General features: G+C 38.2%; 3 protein-coding genes across 3 annotated transcripts in view; 2 read left to right on the top strand and 1 right to left on the bottom strand.

The window, feature by feature from the left end:
- Positions 1-8,241, top strand: part of Fkbp12 (peptidyl-prolyl cis-trans isomerase Fkbp12) — a 63,951-nt gene extending 55,710 nt beyond the window's left edge. The window contains exons 2-3 of the mRNA XM_075310169.1: positions 6,904-7,001; positions 7,207-8,241. Coding sequence (XP_075166284.1) covers positions 6,965-7,001; positions 7,207-7,496 — 327 coding nt within the window. The 5' untranslated portion in view covers positions 6,904-6,964 and the 3' untranslated portion in view covers positions 7,497-8,241. The remainder of the gene's footprint in view (positions 1-6,903; positions 7,002-7,206) is intronic.
- Positions 8,242-10,710: 2,469 nt separating this feature from the next.
- On the top strand, positions 10,711-13,708 carry Fbxo42 (F-box protein 42). Its single transcript, XM_075310174.1, has 2 exons — positions 10,711-11,320; positions 11,384-13,708. The coding sequence occupies exons 1-2, from the start codon at positions 11,047-11,049 to the stop codon at positions 13,288-13,290; spliced, it is 2,181 nt and encodes a 726-aa protein (XP_075166289.1). The 5' UTR covers positions 10,711-11,046; the 3' UTR covers positions 13,291-13,708.
- Positions 13,709-15,518: 1,810 nt separating this feature from the next.
- On the bottom strand, positions 15,519-16,434 carry mip40 (Myb-interacting protein 40). Its single transcript, XM_075312539.1, has one exon. The coding sequence runs from the start codon at positions 16,333-16,335 to the stop codon at positions 15,547-15,549; it is 789 nt and encodes a 262-aa protein (XP_075168654.1). The 5' UTR covers positions 16,336-16,434; the 3' UTR covers positions 15,519-15,546.

Raw genomic sequence — 16,434 nt, forward strand, 5'->3', positions numbered from 1 at the left:
ATTCTAAATGAGAATCTTCAACAAATTGCTGAAGGCATGGAAAAACGTGTGGACCATATCGAAAGCCAAATTGGGGAGCTGGATAAGAAGATCATTTCTGTGGATGAGAAAATTATGGTTCATGATGAGAAGTTTTTACACATTGAAAGAAAAATGTCAGAGCTGGAAATTAAAGGTGGACCAGTGCGCGTCATCGAGGGCTCAAAAACCAAACCTCCTGTTTTCGATGGCTCAACTTCATTTGATGTATTCAAATTCCAATTTGAAATGGTTGCTTCTAGAAATTTATGGAACGACAATGACAAAGCAATTGAACTTCTATTGGCATTAAAGGGCAACGCCGCTGATGTGATACAAAGCATTCCCGCTGCCTCTAGAAATAATTATAATGAAGTAATAGCGGCACTTCAACGTAAGTACGGCGGAGAACATAAGCAAGACATCTTCAGAATGGAATTAAGAGGAAGAGTCCAGAAGTCAAATGAGACTCTACAAGACTTTACAACAGAGGTTGAGCGGTTGGTGCTTTTGGCATACCCAGGAGAGAGTCACCCACTTGTGGACCGCATCAAAATTGAGACCTTTGTGAATGGCATTCGAGACCCAGACATAAAATGTGCAACATATGCGTCACAAAAAGCTACATTTGTGGAAACTGTAACATTTGCCCTTGCACAAGAGACAGCGAGAGTACTAGCACGTCCTCAAGTTCACAAAGTACGTAAGGTGGAGACTGAGAATGACGAATCAAATTCCGTGATTGATTCAGTGAAAGAGGCCGTTAAGCAGGCAATGCAAGAAATGAAGCAGGAAACAACAAAATCCAGAATGAAGTGCTATAACTGTGATAAGCCTGGACATCTAGCTCGAGAATGCAAAGCACGACGCAAACGGTCAAGGTCCACATCACCATCTCCATTAAACAATAGCCATAAGAAGGTGACGCCACAGTCAAGTGAGTCACCTTTAAACTAAATCGAGCTAGTTCAGCGGGGCAAGAGCTGGCTCCCACAGACGATGGCCCCACCATCTCCATAGCAATAGTTCAACAGAAAAATAACAATTTAACTATTGCGGGTGTTATTAATGGCGACAAGCGTACTTTGACGTTGGATACTGGTGCATCAAAGTCTATCATTAGATCTGATTTAGTAAAAGGAAAAGTTACACCACTGATTGGAGTCAAGCTACGCACGGCTACAGGGGAACCCGCAACCGTATATGGAAAGGTCACCGTAAAATTAACTATTGCTAACAAATCCGTTACTTATGATTTCATTGTGGCCGATATAGTAGACGAAGTTATAATTGGAGCGGATTTCATGATTGCTTTTGGTCTCAATTTGGATATGAAGCGTCGTGTAATGACATGGTGCGATGCCGAAATAACGGTAAACGTGGGATACGACGAGAATACACCTGTCAGACGTTTGACAACGAGCCAGTCAGAGTCTATACCACCGAATGCCGAAGCAATTATATGGGTTTCTATGGATGGAGATTGTGAAGTCGGCCAATTGTGGGTTGTTGAACCAGCAGAAAACAAAAGCAACAACATCTTGATAGCAAATGCCCTGGTAACAACGAACGAAGAGAGACTAATACCAGTTCGTGTCTTGAACTTGTCTGACAATCATGAGCAAATTGTAAAATTTTCTGATATTGGCAAATGTACACCAGCCGAGGCAATAGTCAATTTGGAAGGCAACTCATCAAAGACACATGTAGCAGTGAGAAAACATCTAGAAGGGTATTTCGAGGCTTGGACACGTCATCTATCGCCGTCAGAGAGAAATAAAGCCAAGCAATTGTTGTGGAAAAACGCCTCTGCTTTTGCTTCTGAAAAGGGAAATCAAGGAAGAACATCTGTAGTGAAACATGAAATTAAAACCGCAGAAGAAAGGCCCATAAAACAGGCACCACGAAGTGTTCCCCTGGCAAAAAGAGACGAAGTTCAAAAGCTCATAAAGGAAATGGCGGAGAGTGGTGTGATCGAGCCGTCATCAAGTCCTTGGTGTTCCCCAGTTGTGCTGGTCAAAAAGAAAGATGGAAGTACCCGATTCTGCGTGGACTACAGAAAACTGAATGATGTCACCAAAAAGGACAGTTATCCGCTTCCACGCATTGATGACACGTTGGACACACTAGCCGGAACAACATGGTTTTCTACGCTCGATTTGCAGAGTGGATATTGGCAAGTAGAGATCGCCGAGAAAGACAAGGAAAAGACGGCTTTTGGCGTTAATGGCGGTCTCTGGCAATTCAATGTAATGCCGTTCGGGCTCTGCAACGCTCCGGCTACCTTCGAAAGATTGATGGAGCGGGTACTGAAGGGGTTGCACTGGAAATCGTGCTTGATATACTTGGATGACATCATAGTGATGGGCAAAACATTTGACGAGCACCTTAAGAACTTGAAAGACGTTATCCAGCAATTGTCAGCCGCTGGTCTACGCCTTAACGCAAAGAAATGCTCCCTTTTTCAGCGGGAAGTTAAATACCTGGGTCATCATGTGACTGCAGAGGGCATATCCACCGATGAAGACAAAATCCAAGCTGTCAGAGATTGGCCACGACCCCGAAATCTCCACGAATTAAGAAGTTTCCTTGGGTTATGTACATATTACCGACGATTCGTCCCAAACTTCGCCAACATCGCCGCTAGTCTCCATAAATTGACGCAAAAAGGTCAGAAGTTCCAGTGGAGCGACGAACAGGAGGATTCATTCCAACATTTAAAAGAACTTTTATGTTCAGCTCCTGTTCTGGCGTACCCTATTCCGGGCGAAGAATTTGTTTTGGATACAGATGCTAGCGCGCATGGTATTGGAGGTGTGCTATCCCAACAGATAGACGGCAAGGAGAAGGTCATCGGATATTTCAGCCGAACGTTGTCCAAGCCCGAAAAGAACTACTGTGTAACGCGACGAGAGCTGCTAGCCGTCATAGAGAGTGTAAAACATTATCATAAATATTTGTATGGACAACACTTCTTGCTCAGGACTGATCACTCTGCTCTACGATGGTTGCTCCAATTCAAGAATCCGGAAGCTCAACTGGCACGTTGGATCGAGAGGCTCCAAAGCTATGATTTCAGTGTCGAGCATAGAAAAGGTGGAAAACACGGTAACGCTGACGCTTTGTCACGTCGACCTTGCAGTATAGAATGCAAGCACTGCTCGAAAGCTGAACACAAGGAGGAGATTGTTGATATTCGGCTGTTACACATCGAATCTGGAGTGGACTGGCCAACAGAACAGCGTAAAGATCCCATTTTGGACAAAATTATTTCGGCAAAGGAAGAGAACAAGAAGCCCAGTAAGAAAGACATCGCAGCCGAAAGTCCACTTTTGAAATCATACTGGGCTCAATGGGATAGTTTAGTTCTAGTCAATGGATCCCTACAACGTAAATGGGAAAGCGAAGATGGCAAGAGCAGCCGAAATTTGATCATCGTTCCAAAATAAGAGACGTTTTGGCGGAGTTCCATAATGGTCCCAGTGGAGGTCATCTGGGAATAACCAAAACCGCCGAGAAAGTGAAGCAACGACTCTACTGGGTTGGATGCCAGAAATCAATTGCTGAATGGGTAGCCAATTGCGAGAAGTGCATGAAGGCGAAAGGTCCAACAAGGAAAAGTCGAGGTCCTATGCAAGAGTATAGACCTGGAGCCCCGTTTGAAAGAATAGCAATGGACGTGGCAGGCCCTTTCCCAGTAAGTGATTCTGGAAACCGTTATGTCCTTGTGGTCATGGATTACTTCAGCAAATGGCCGGAGGTGTATGCAATTCCAAACCAAGAGGCAAAAACGATTGTGGATGTGGTCAACAAAAACTGGATATGTCGCTACGGTGTGCCGTCCGAGATTCACTCAGACCAGGGAAGAAATTTTGAATCGGCCATATTCAAAGAGATGTGTGAATCCCTTGGTATCAAGAAAACGAGGACTACGCCATTACATCCACAATCCGATGGCATGGTAGAAAGGTTTAATCGCACCCTGGAGGAACATCTTCGAAAAGTGGTGGACAACGGCCAGAGGGACTGGGACGAGCATATACCAAAGTTTTTGCTGTCCTATAGATCTGCCATTCATGATTCCACCTCTCGAACACCGGCCAATGTTCTATTCGGAACTGAGTTGAAGTTGCCTGGAGATCTGATATTCGGCGCTAAACCTTATGAGCTCGCCATGGAAGAAAACAGAAACGACATCCCAAACACTTTCGGAGAAGTTCACGAATCAGTGCGCAACAAAATAAAAATGGTCAGCAACAGAATGAAGGCGAGATACGATCGTGCTGTAAATACTGAGGGCTTCCAAGAAGAAGAATTGGTTCTGCTATTTAACCCGCAACGAAAGAAAGGACTGTGTCCCAAACTGCAAACACAGTGGGAAGGCCCATACAAAGTCATCAAGAAGATCAATGATGTTGTATACCGGATTCAGAAGGACGACAGCCCTAGATCAAAGATGAAAGTTGTACATCTGGAACGATTGGCTCCTTACGGAACAGGTTCTGTGCCTGTTCGGGACGAACAGGCTTAAGCGGGAGGCAGTGTTACGAATTTGATAATTATAGATTTAAGTTTATTTAAATTAGTTTCCGTTAATTTAAATTTCAAATTGTAACGATAAAATTTCGCTATCACTTGTTGGATTCATCTATTCATTTTCTAGCACTTTCCTGAATTTCTTTTATGTTCTTTTGTTTGCTTATTTTCATGTAAGTTCTCACTCTCTTTGATAACAACCCCTTTGCTTTGTTATTTTGCATTCTCATTTCATCTCATTGTATATTGTCATTGTTTTTGTTCTTGTAGTAATGCGAGTGTATATCTATGTGAGTGTGTATGTGTTTAGCAGCCACCAGATGAATGACTTAATGGTCGTAGATCCTTCTAGCATTGTCTAAGAATGTTCTGGCGTTGCCAGAATATTGTAGTGCTACCAGAATGTTCTCGTATTGCCACACCGTCATATATAAAAGCGCTCGCATGCTGCTAACGAATCAGTCTTAATTAAAGCGTCAAACGAATAACTTCAGTGTGAACGAATTGTAAAGTGTGAAGTCATAGTAAATAAATTGTAGATTGTCGTTATTTAAAAGAACTGTGTTTTAATTGTCGGGTAATTAAAAACGCCTAAATATAAAAACGTAACAGTATTTTGCTTCATTTTCACAAAATTTACTTCGTCACTCCTTCTTCCAAAAATCTGCTTCACTTTTTGTTCTGCTTCAAATTTTAAAATTTTTCCCCATATTACCCAATTGTTTTTCCTATTCCTTTAATTACGATGAACATAGTAGTTTTAATCATTGAACATATGAACATATGCAAACCCTATTTTTCATCGCTGGAATGGCAACCCTTTATTTTTGCTTTGTACAAGTGTCAATACGTGAACTGTCAATAATTTCCATGAAAAATATAAATATATTATTAATTATAAATTCTTTAATATCTTTAGCAAAGGAATACGCTCACCGACGCTATTGTTTTGCTTTCAAAAATGTATGTTACTTCAATTTTATTCAATATACTCCACTTTTTTCCAAAATCTACTTCACTCAATTTTTTACTAGCGGCAGCACTGGATGGAGGTATAACAATTTCGTAATCAGCGTTGCCATTTTGGTCCGATCGGACCAAAATTGGTCCAAAAGATTTCTAATTTTTAATTTTGGTCCGATGGTCGGACCAAAAGGAATTTGGTCCATTTTCATAAATTTATAATTTTTTTTCTAGTATTTAAAATTTTTATCACATATTCAATAGTATCTATGCACTGACAAAAATATTGTCGTGAGACCGAATATTTCGTGTTATTAAATACGAATGCGAATTTTGCTTAGCATAGGAGACTCATTTCTCTGTTATAAAGTTGTTTCCTTGTCCAAAAGTCGCTAAACTTTTCAATGAAGTCGTTTTGTCTTTATAGTTAAATGATTCGACTTAAAATTAGGTATCCTAACATGAACGAAAGTTTCGTTTTATTTAAGTAAACTTGGCTTTAATACTTCTATTAATACTTCTAAAAATCTGCAAAATTAATGAAATTGTCTATAGTATTGTTGGCTTTTTGCATCTTGAGTACAAAACTAAAAAGCGTTTAAAAATATATATATTTTAACATTTTATTTTAAAGTCGTTGTTTATTTGAAACATAAAATAATTTTCCCTTGTAGTCGACAAGGACAAAGACAAAATCTTTGGAACCGTGAATGCTTTTTTTCAGTGTGGGATTAGATACCATTTCAATCACAGAAAATCGAATGAAAATTTCTCGTTTTAGGTCTTGGGTCAGGTTTTATATTTTTTTACCCCCAATTTTAACCCCAATACTCGAATGTGCACAAGAAGTGGAATATTAGGATTGAGCTACGAGTATATAAGAATATGGACTGATATGGACTTCATGAGGCAAAAGCAATATAAACCAAATGCGTGACTGTCGTGGTCTTTAACTTCATCTAAGTCGGAAGTTTAAATCAATTTTTTGTAATATTGAATTTCGACTTTTGATGTCAACTAAAATTGACTTTAAAATTCGACCTTTTCAAAAAGTCTATTTTCCCAAATTTTAAAAACGTTAAAAAGTCGACGTTTTGATTACTATGTCAACCGCTAAATTATACCCTTTCTGGTTTACTTTACTTTTTTAATAAAAGCACTATTTATAACAATAAAATACGTTTTAAGGCATTTTTATCCGAAATTGGAAATTTGGTCCGCTGCAGGGAATTTTGGTCCGATTTTGGAAAAAATTTGGTCATAAATAAAATTTCGTTATGGCAACGCTGTTCGTAATCAAATACTCGTAATCAAATACTCGTTACTTTCCCAACACTACAGGGATACCTACCGATTAATTTTGCTTGCACGCGAAAAAAGACCGAGTTCTAGTTTCGACAAAGTTTTTGTTTCGTTTTATCGTTTTTTGCAAAAATTTGAAACTAAAATGGGTGTAGAAATTGTGCCAATTTCTCCTGGAGACGGTAGGTGCTAAATTGCAGTACAAATAAAGTGTACTTGCAAAAATATTTGTATGTGAAATGTGCATTCAAACTAACCTATATTTTTTCTTTCTTTTGCTATGTATGTGTGATTTTATTCGATGGCTTGTTCTTTGTACAATGTGTGTGTGCGTTCGTTCGTTCGCGTGTGTGTGTATATTGGGTGCACTTTTCTTCAAAACTAAAGGTAGCACTTTTCCCAAGAGCGGTCACACAGTGTCCGTTCATTATACCGGCACCTTAGATGATGGAACCAAATTCGACTCTTCCCGGGACCGTAACAAGCCCTTCAAATTCACCATTGGCAAGGGTGAAGTTATCAGGGGATGGGATGAGGGTGTGGCTCAGTTGTCCGTTGGACAACGTGCAAAATTGATTTGCTCTCCTGACTACGCATATGGTTCTCGTGGCCACCCTGGCGTCATCCCACCGAATGCCACTCTCACCTTTGACGTAGAATTGCTTAAGATCGAGTAAATTCTACAAAGGCAACAAAAAACCAACAGAGGGTGGCAGCATAATACAACTCAAAATCCCACAACTTGGAATGATTGCATTTACAAAAAATCAAATAGTCGCTCTACCCCAAGTAAAATAACCCACAAGATTAAGAATATACAAGTAATTTATACAAACATCTATTACATTTTTTCTTATACTCTACCAATATTAATTACTCTCTTCATATATGAAAAACAAAAAAACTATTGATGATGCATGCATTAAATAATAAACATAATAATCCATAAAAGAAAAATACTTTATCACAAACTTTACAAAGTAAAACTACTCATATATAATTATTAAATGTACCAACTTTTATACAATCTTACTACCATTAATGTATACAACACGAAAGGAGGTTTGTCCGGCCTCCCTTTTGTGTTCCTTATTGATATATAATTTCTTTAATAGTGATGATGAAATATTTTGGTAAGGGGTCACAATGACATCTTAGCAGTAGATCTCTATACCTTTGTTACCGTGTACCATTCGTAACAAACAAATATGGGCTTTAAGAAGTGAAGAATAATGCTCTTCTTAAGCCTAAAACTATAAAACATACTTTATCTCTTAAGTCTAAGCTTATTCTAATGAACAAGAAACAAAAGACATGTTTCATTTTCAAAAACGCTCTTGTTGAAATCAACAAAGTAATTCCAAATATGAATTAATAAACATCAATAACATCTTAGAAAATCGTCAGAAGTTATAACAAAAATGTCTTGAGTTTTATTTAAATATGGGAAAAGGATTTTTTCCTTGTTTTTAAGGTAAGTTGTAAAATGTCATCTGTTGGCTAGAAGGGGTCAAGATGACATTGAGATAACCTTGTAAGATGACATCCCTATGTTCTGGATCATGCAATTATTATTGTGGCTCAAGTGTTAGTTCAGCCATCCTTGAGAAAACCAGGTAAACTAAAATCAAAGTGAAGTCACGAACATACCCGATAGTTCTATTCAATAGGATAGTAATGGAAAGCTTATAGGCGGGAGGTTTTCAACACTGCGGGACGTGGATATGAGTAGAATCTGTGCTATTGGGGTCAAATCCACAATCTGGTATAAGAATGAGGGCAACGGCACAATCCAGAGGGCATATTTAAAAGAGGAAAAACTACAGGAAATGTAGTTTTGCTAAAAATTTGTTTAAAATTCATTTCATCCAAATCGCAGAAACCCCGAATGGGACCAATATATAAAAAGTATTCTAACGATGTGTAGCCTAAGGATGTACGCGGCCTTAACGGTGGTCTATATCAACTTTTAGTATTACATTTTATTTTTTAACTATCAAATATATTGTGAGAGGAAATTCGAGGAATATTTGGATATACATTTTTATGGAAATCAGCTAATAATAACACCATAAGCATGAATAGAAATCATTGAGGTTATGTTTGATGATTGTCTATTGTTACAGACAAAAATAGGCCAAAAAGCCCATTGTTAAATTGAGTTTTGATCGATTCCATGTAAAAGTCAATGATAAGAACCTCCTTTTAAAGAGTTTTCCAGCATTCCCGAGTTCGGCCGAAGTAGTGACATCAAAGCCCATTGTATGAAAAGCGAGCCACACATAACATTATTAACAAATTTGGAAATCCAACACGAAACCAAATTCAAAGAATTTTGTACCGTTTATATCCCAAAGAAAGACAAAAACTTATAAAACAGTCACCGTCGTATAATGGTTCGCTGGTCATTCACATAAATGGCCATGGTTATTTCTTTAAGGCCGGATCGCATTATCGCGCGGAAACTAATTTTTTCACGGTTACTTTTCTATAATGATCATTCCCCATCAAGTTAAAATAAAATTTGCCAAAAAAAAAGTTATGAGTATATTTTGCTTTTAATTATTCTCGCTTTTAGCGGCTAAAATCGAATTTAATATCCAGTGGAGAACAGCTATAAGATTATTTCGAAAATGTATGATCAATCTGACCAAAGTTTTAAAAATCAGAATCAATTGGAAAGTTGATTTTGGTGTCCCCCAATTTGTTGTTTATCCCCTCTCAGTAATGCTGGTGATATTTCTGAGTGTATTAAAAGCCACAGTAATGTGAAACCCCTTCGGACTCGTCTATAGAAAGGAGATGCGTTGTCATTTATCTAAACATAAAATCGGGCAGCACTCAGTGATAAAAGAGAAGTTCACTCCTACTGCATCGAGTAGTATAAGTGAGTCTGAAATACGGGCTGTCATTCAACCTAACCTAACTTAACCTACATGACAGAGAGAAGGACATTGCTAAATTAACTGAAGGATTTGATCGATGATGATATTCTGAATGCTCCAAATGCTAGCATCCACCTCTTAAAGGTGAGTAACTACTCGATTCAAACGTAACTGTTATGTTTTTATAGTGATCCCAGCAAGCATATAGGCAAGCGTTTTGTAAATTAAGATTTCAGCAAGCTTGCATAAATGAGAGTTTAGAACGTCGTTGACAATTTGCTTGCAAATGTAAGTGTTCTGGGAACGTCGTTTACAGTTTGCTTGCAAATGTAAGTGTTTTGGGAACGTCGTTTACAGTTTGCTTGTAAATGCAATTGTTTTATAAATTTAAAACAAAACTTGTCATTCTTGGCGTTGAAAATTGTGCCAAAAAGTTATTGTTTTTATTTTTAGAAGACAGATCTAAACGAAAATTTGTTGACCATGACTGACGAAGTTACAGAAACCTTTTAAGTACTGCAGATAACAAGTGCATTATGCGCTTTATGAGCTTTACAGACTATCAGTTATTCCGGACGACAGTGCACGTGTCGAACATATAAAGATTGGACCTTTTCGATTATAAAACACTTACTTTGACGTCTTTTGTAAATGTCACCGCAAACATTTTATAAGTGTTTCACTTACATTGAACGCTTACAAAAAGCTTATAATCATATGTAAATATGCTTGCCTAGATGCGATGTATTAATTTATTTATTAGTGTTATCGGGAGATTTAAACCATAAATTCGATTTCTAGATTGTGGTGCCAAAGATCCATTGCATAATGTTTTGTTTTTAAGTTTTTTTTTTAATATTAGCACCAATAATATGATAAAACGAAAGATTTTTTGTTACGATCTTTATTCGTCGAATGCTCACAACCGCCTGACGCAATTATTGTGTTAGTTGACGCCAATTATCTAGTGTAAACGTCCCACTTGAATAATAAATCTCATCACCAAACGTCAAATATACAACATAGTCCACTCTATAAGCAGCAGCATACTCCAATGTAAATTACAACTTCGTTACAATTAACAAAAAAATGTAATTGTAGATATCTATGAGTAGTGTAGTAAACAAATTAAGTAACAAAAAGTGTATGCAAAGACAGTGTGCATTTGTAAATACCGGGATTCGATTGTAGCGGGGTAACAAACAAAGACCAACTGCGGCCACAAAAATATACCCTATACAGCAAAAAAGGAAAAGGCAGAAAACGATAGAGGGGTACCCGTGACTACATAGGACAACAGAAACGTTAACCAGCAACCTCACAGCAAGGTTATTTTAAGACAATGGATGTAACGAAGGTTAAGGATCAATGCCAAGAGGTAACCTGCCAACAAAATGACAATGAGACGACTCGAAAACATCACGGCATCAATGAAAGGGATGATGTTGGAGAAAAGTGTAAAGATTTGGCCGCAGACGTAGTTAATAGTGGGTCTGAGTATCATGTAAATATGTTGCCCGATGAAATGTTGGAATTTATTTTGACATACCTTCCGCCATATAAGGATTTGGAAAATTGTAGTTTAGTGTGTAAACGGTGGAATAGTATTGTGAAAAGTAAGTGATCCAAGTGTTAGCTATAAAGAACATATTCACCATATTTTGTTTTCTTCCTTTTAGACCTCATTAGGAGATCGAAAATTAATCTGCACAAGGGTCTAGTGGACTATCGTTTAAGTTGGCAAGCATACACACAACAATCGGCGACTACTTCTACCGAGGGAAAAAATAATACTACAACTTGTGCTAGCCCTACGGCACCCATTATAGCAGGCCGTTTTTCACATTCTGCGGTGCGCCATGGTAATTCAATGTACGTCTTTGGAGGTGGTAGCTCCTCGGACACTACCTTTAACGATTTGTGGCGATTTGATCTATCAGAAATGCGTTGGGAGAGACCATTATCTATGGGATCATATCCTTCGCCTAAGGGCAGTGCATCTATGGTGTATTGGCGCGAGCAATTGATTTTATTCGGTGGATGGAGATATCCCTCTTTGCATCCTCCCTACCAGCAATGGTGCTTATTTGATGAACTGCACTACTATGATTTGGTATCGAATCGTTGGTCGGTGGCGTTGACAATGTCTAGTCCTCCTCCTTTAGCGGGTCACTCTGCAAGTGTACATGGCGATATTATGGTTATATTTGGGGGCTATCAAATTATCGATGGAGTAAATTCAAATTCCAACGAGACATGGTGCCTGGATTTGCATGAACATCGCTGGTGGCAACCCTCGTTTTTAGGCACTCTACGACCTCCGGCCCGCTACGGACAATTTCAGTTGGTTTTGGATGAACATAATTTGCTTATTGTAGGAGGTTGCGGTGGTCCCAATAGTGTATATTCGGATGCCTGGCTTTTGGATATGTCTCGTGATTTGTGGCAATGGAAATCCATACCAGTGCGTAATAAAAAATTCGCTGCATCCCATATGTGGTGTAATCCACATGCAAAAGTTGACTCTAAATTGGTAGTATTGGGTCCAACACCAAATATGCCACAAGATTTCCAATTGATGAGACAAGCCCGAGTACCAGTAGGTGGAGGACATGCTGGTCCACGCCCTGGAGGATTAGGACATAATAACCACAATGATCCTTTGGAAAGGCATCGACCAAGGGCTATGGTTGGTGGTGGTGTGGTCGAAGGAAATGCGGGGAATATTAATGCTGCCATAAGAATACCTGCACTAAATCACAACCGATTGGAGGATAATCATAGGCGACATGGTAATGGAGGCGATCGCGCCCATGTCCCACGTGATGGACCCGACGATCACTATTTTGCCCAAAGAAGAGCTATATTGAATCAACATCAACAGAATGCAAATAACAACAATTTCATCAACAATCAAAATTTCTTGAACAATATGCAACAGCAGCCTCGATATGGAAGTTTAAGAGATTTGCATACACCGTCTACACAGGAGGAAAGAAATCAGAATCGCCCATCAACATCAGGGGGTTCATCGCCACGCTTGAATGGTACCGCGGCTCATGACAATGAAGCAGCAAGCCGTTTGCAACGCAATCTGGCACTAAGATGTAGGGAAAATGAGCCTTTACTGCCTAAACGATTCGACGAACTATACGAAGATCCATTCCGTATGGCTGCCTTTAATGTACAAAACCGTCCAAGATCACTTTCAAAGGATCACAACGAACGCATACGACGCATGGAAGAGAAAATGAACGCTCTTCGCAACTCAAGACGTAGTGCCATGGTAGAGCAAAAATCCGTCAAGGAGCCTTCCCCAAAACGAGTTAAACGCAATGTTCTATCACTGTTTGTGTGTGATCTATCGAATGCCTTATCAGAAACGGAACCATATTTAGAGTGGCTAGAATATAAGAATTATGGTATTATACCGGGAGCTCCCGAACGTCTAATATTATCCACAATGGTGCCGGGTCACGGAGAACTGATATTATTCGGCGGTGTACACAAAGAAACGTTGAGTGAAATAACACATCAAGTTTCAAATACTGTACATTTTTTAAGTGCTCCCCGGGATATAGTATAACTGATTTTGGTCAATTTCGTCGTTGTCTATTTTGTATGACATTTTGTGTATTTAAAGAAAAAATTGATCTCCGTTGAGTTTCTTTTCGTCTGTGGAGAGTGGTGTGGGAGGGGGGATTAGCCATAAACGCGCTGTCATGACGCGTTAATAAATTCAAAATGCTTATTAATGCACACACACACACACATACGCGCGCTTAAATTTTGCTAAATTGAGCTGTATATTTAAATTATTATATTATTTTACATTTTACTTATTTGTAAGGCCGTCACACAAGAATTTCCTTTAACAAAATACAGAGTATTTGTTAGAAACTTTAACCCAAATTGTATCTGCTCTTATCTTAATCTTACAATGTTATAAATACTAGCAATAAAGGAAGCTGCCATGTAGCGCTCGCTAATATAAGTTCAAACAAGTGCCATGTTATTATTTGGAATTGTTTGGGATAGAAGACTAAGACAAAACTAAAACGCTTAGCTAAAATTATATCTTGTCCGAAACACAGGGGAATTCTTCACCCACCATCTTTGCGAAAAAGCTTGGTTCTATGATTAGCATACTAAAATAGTTGGGGATCTATCAGTTTATAGTCGTAAAATATAACCACAGATGAAATGGCAAATGTCAGGCATATTAAAGAAAAATCGGCCAATTGATCAACATGGAGCCTATAACAAATATAACTAATTTAACGAATCATTTATGGGGGTTCAAAACGCACCAATTTCTAAATTTCTGCGATAAAAAAAATCGAATTCCAGTAGCATGTTTTCGTTTTGAGGGATCGTTCTCTTACATTAAGAAATGAAAGAAATTATATCCGTTTCCAAATTTCAAGCAAATACACTCATAGAGAAAAGACTGCTGTTAATAGCAAATGCTGACTGCTGTTTTTCAGCAGATAAAATACTGTTGTGTTTGTAGTTTTTCTGCTAAAACAGCAAGCAATCTGCAATAGCAATTGTAAATAAGTCGATACGATGATCGTAATTTATATTTTATAAATTAAAAAGTTTATCATTCCGTTCGTAACACACCGAAATATCAATTTTCGACTATACAAATTATATACATAGTATATTTTTGATCAGCAGGGAGAAATTCTGAGACGATATAACGATTTCCTTCTGTGTGTGTGTCACGCTACAGCATTCAATAATGAACCAATTGTTCTGAAATTTAGCTTAGACTCATATTTTGTGTGCAGGCAGGTTAAGTTCGAAGATGGGCTATATCAGTCCAGGTTTTGATATAGCGCCCATAAAATCCAAACTCCCGATTTGAGGTGTTGAGCTTCTAGACAAAGGGATTTTTATCCGATTTGCATGAAATTTAAAGTTTAGTGGCAATTTAGATCAATAAATATGTGTTTCGAATATGGTGTGAATCGTTCCATGTTTTGGTACAATCACCAATCTCCCGTTTTTCTTCCTGGGCTTTTAGCTACCGTTATTTTTATCCGATATGCCTGTATTTGGAAATTCAACGGTATTTTAGGTCCATATATAGCCGTCCCGAATATGGTGTGTATCGGTCCAGTTTTTGGTATAGGCCCCATATAGACCGATCTCCCGATTTGATTTCTGGGGCTTCTAGAAATCGCAATTCTTAGACGATTTCCTTGAAATTGGTACTTTAGACCTATTTTTGGTCCGCAATGCTTTGAGATTATGTCCTGATTTCGACAAATGGATGCAATAGAGTTAAAATAGAAAAAAACTAACAAAAGTTTGCCAGTTTTGATAAGATAAATATAAACCTTCATACCTAAGCTGCTGTGTTAAAATTGGCAAAGCCAATTTTCAATTTTGTTGGAAATTTTTGCACTAAAACACCATATTACTTTGAAATTGACATTTTTGAAAAGAAGGCCAATTATTCCTTGAGCTGAGCACTTTAAATGTCGGAAACCTATACAAACTGTCTGATTGAACTTATTGAATCTCCCTTCCAAATAAGTTCTGTTTTATAAAGACGCATATTACGCAACTAATGGATACTTATATCCATGATTTTGGCACTTAATTAAGAGTTTTGTTAAAAAACGTGTAGAATCTGCCTTAAGGGCTAATCGTATATGTGGATTTCTTGAGACGACTTCTTTAAAACGAATTTTAAAGAGAATTCCAAGTACCTCCCATAATAATCATCTTTTTAAAATGTAGGAAAGAATGTCTTGCTCGTCCATATATAATAACTGGAATTTGAAGATTTTAAAGAGTTGATTAATTTTTTTTTTATAAAACCATTTATTCAAGGTTGGAATAGCTCTTGTAGAATAACAAAATTTACATCATATCTGCGCTGATACCGCTTGGTGTGTTTTTGCCAACCACTTTTAATGTGTTTCCATTTGCTTATGTGTTGTTTCAATAATTTCTCCTTGCTAGCATTTTGCAAAGGATCATCAGATGCTATCAACTCATCGGTTGATGTGTATCTATTTGGCTCCACCTGTGGTGCTACCCTTGGCATATCAGCTTCCTTCGGTTTTGGCATTCTTGTTATACTTCGCAGTTTACCTCTCTTAAGTTGGGTAAGTAATTCCAATCCATCATTTTCTCTGTGGACAGGAGACGGAGATCGAGTTTCTCGATAGCTACGTATGCTGGGATTTCGTGGTTGGTTTGCCATCCAAGCTCTACATATTGGATATAACTCTGTAAATTCTGTGTACTTTGAGAGATCCAATGTGCGGTCGAAAAGCTTCATAACAAAACTTTCTGCTTGTATTTTATTGTGGCCAGCAGATGATAACTCTCGTTCTTTTTTGCGTCTTTTATATGGTGTCATTATGCCCATTTGTGATGCATTAGTTTTCTCAGGTTGTGGGACTGGCGCCGGTGTCTTCCTTGGTCGCCCTCTTGTGGGACGGGTTACCGGTGGTGGTGGAGGAGGTTCTTCAGGTTCGTCCTCTTCTTCTTCATAGTCTTCATCTATGTCATCAACTTCTTCTTTATGAATGGATTCATCGTCGCTAAATGCAGCTTTAGATTTTCCACGATCAGGAAGTAGTTTTCGTTTTTGAGGAGGAGTTTTCATGATTTTCTAAAAATTTCCTATTTGAATGCTTAAAAATCAAGCCGAATAAACGCAAATAACCGATTCTATTTAAGGCGCATAACGTCGTGTACACACCAA

This window comes from Haematobia irritans, chromosome 5 (genome assembly GCF_050003625.1).
Source record: "Haematobia irritans isolate KBUSLIRL chromosome 5, ASM5000362v1, whole genome shotgun sequence".
Lineage (NCBI taxonomy): Eukaryota > Metazoa > Arthropoda > Insecta > Diptera > Muscidae > Haematobia > Haematobia irritans.

Coding starts and splice junctions, on each gene's coding strand:
- Fbxo42 (XM_075310174.1), top strand. CDS start 11,047: ATGGATGTAACGAAGGTTAAGGATCAATGCCAAGAGGTAACCTGCCAA. Junction 11,321..11,383: donor GTGGAATAGTATTGTGAAAA/GTAAGTGATCCA, acceptor TCTTCCTTTTAG/ACCTCATTAGGAGATCGAAA.
- mip40 (XM_075312539.1), bottom strand. CDS start 16,335: ATGAAAACTCCTCCTCAAAAACGAAAACTACTTCCTGATCGTGGAAAA.